At 45.9% G+C, this 1,906-nt stretch overlaps 1 protein-coding gene across 1 annotated transcript in view; it reads left to right on the top strand.

The window, feature by feature from the left end:
• The first annotated feature begins 176 nt into the window (after positions 1-176).
• Positions 177-1,906, top strand: part of ADGRE1 (adhesion G protein-coupled receptor E1) — a 51,062-nt gene continuing 49,332 nt past the window's right edge. The window contains exon 1 of the mRNA XM_042782764.1: positions 177-375. Coding sequence (XP_042638698.1) covers positions 177-375 — 199 coding nt within the window. The remainder of the gene's footprint in view (positions 376-1,906) is intronic.

The following is a 1,906-nucleotide window of genomic DNA, read 5'->3' as shown; positions in this document are numbered from 1 at the left end:
GCTTTTCTGGTACTCTGTTGTTCTTAGGTGCTGTTGAGTTGACTCTGGTTCGTGATGACCCCATGTGTTGCAGAGCAGGGTTTTCAAGGGCAGGTTTTTTGGAAGCAGATCACCAGCTCTTTCTTCCGAGGTGCCTTTGGGTGGGATTGAACTACCAACCTAGTAACTGAGTGCTTATGGCTTACGCCACCCTAACCTTGTCCAAACTCTTCTTTCTACGCTACGCAGATGTGAACGAATGTGCAGACACAACCACCTGCCCACCTTATTCCACCTGCACCAACACCTGGGGCAGTTACTACTGCACTTGCAAACGGGGCTTCCTGCCCAGCAGAGGGCAGATGAACTTCAGGGACCCAGGGGTGGAATGCAAAGGTGAGTTCATACCCCTTCAAAACCTCCAGCAGTCAGTAAGGACATTGTCTCAGTTTCCTAGTGCCACTCTCATAGGAATATACCACAGATGGATGCTTTGAACAAATAGGAGTTTATTTTCTTACTGTTTGGGGGCTTTGAGTCTGAGTTCAAAGTGCCAGGCTCTAGGGGCTGGGTGAAGCCCCTCAACCTTGGGCTTCAGCTCTGCCTCCTGCTCCCGGCCCACTGGAGCTGGAGGCTTTTCTTAACTCATGCAGCTGCTGGCTGCTAAGGCTGACAAACCCAAGGTTGACAAGTCAAAAGGCATGGTCCCGATGTTACCAAACCACAGAGCAGGCCATTAGTTCAAGTCCAGGAGAAGTCTCAGGATCGGCAGGGCATGGCAGGCTGCTGAACAATGACTCAGCTACATGCAAGGTTCAAGTGTGGCAAAAGGCTAGAGACCTTCCCCAAGGCTTCTGCCTATATCCTGGAAGCAGCCCACATCCCTAAGGCAGCTACTCAGCTGCTCCCATAGATTCCACCATGGAGCTGATTGCCAGTCTCACCATGAGGAATAACTACATCCAGCTGCCCAGCCACTTAACCAGGCCCAGCCAAGTTGACAACAAACTTAGCTGCCACAGACATCAAGTGGAAGCTGGCTGGTAGTGGATGTTGATATATATATTTTTCCTCTAAAACATGATTTTATTCTTTTCTTTCCTTTTTTAAGTCATATTTATTTATCATAGTGAAATAAATGCAACAAAACCAAAACAAGCCAAACTCACTGCCATCGAGTCTATTTCAACCTATGGTGACCCTGCCTTGGGTTTCCGAGGCTGTATCGCTATGGAAGTACATTGCCCAACCTTCCTTCCGAGGAGTGGCTGGTGGATTTGAACTGTACCCTAATTTGAATTTTCTCCATGTACAGTTCCGGGATGTTGATGACAATCTTCAACTTGTGCAACCATTCTCACTATCCTTTTTCAAATCATTCCACCACCATTAACACAAACTCAGTACCTCTAAATAAAAAGTCTTCACATCCCACCATTTTCCTCCTCCCACCCCACCATTAGTTGTAGCCCCTAGTGGTCTTTGGTTTCTATATGCTTGCTTATTTCATAGAAACAGGATCATACAGTATTTGTCATGTTGTTTCTGCTTCTGTTGCTCAGCATGACATTTTCAGGGGTCACCCATGATGTGGCCTGTCAGGACTTCATTCCTCTTTATGGCTGAGTAATATTCCACTGTGTGTATAGACACATTGTATTTATGCTTTTTATATGACCATGCAAATGATTCTTGGTTACTGAAATTTTCAATGATTAGAGAATAGCGTTCTGATGAAAATGAAATTAGATATGAAACTCCAGGTTACTATCCAGAAATAGCCACTGATTTCATTTTGTTGACCCTCCTTTCAGTCATTTTCCAATATTGGTTATAAGGACATCACTTATGGGGAGTCCCTGGGTGATGCAATGAGCTCAGCTGCTAACTGAAAGGCTGGGGGTACAAGGGCACCTAGAGGTGTCAC

Source organism: Orycteropus afer, unplaced genomic scaffold (assembly GCF_000298275.1).
Source record: "Orycteropus afer afer isolate SDZICR_OR568_19922 unplaced genomic scaffold, OryAfe1.0 scaffold00461, whole genome shotgun sequence".
In the NCBI taxonomy this organism is placed as follows: Eukaryota; Metazoa; Chordata; class Mammalia; order Tubulidentata; family Orycteropodidae; genus Orycteropus; species Orycteropus afer.
The sequence above is the reverse complement of the archived record's forward strand: the minus strand, read 5'-3'. Positions and strand labels throughout refer to the sequence as shown.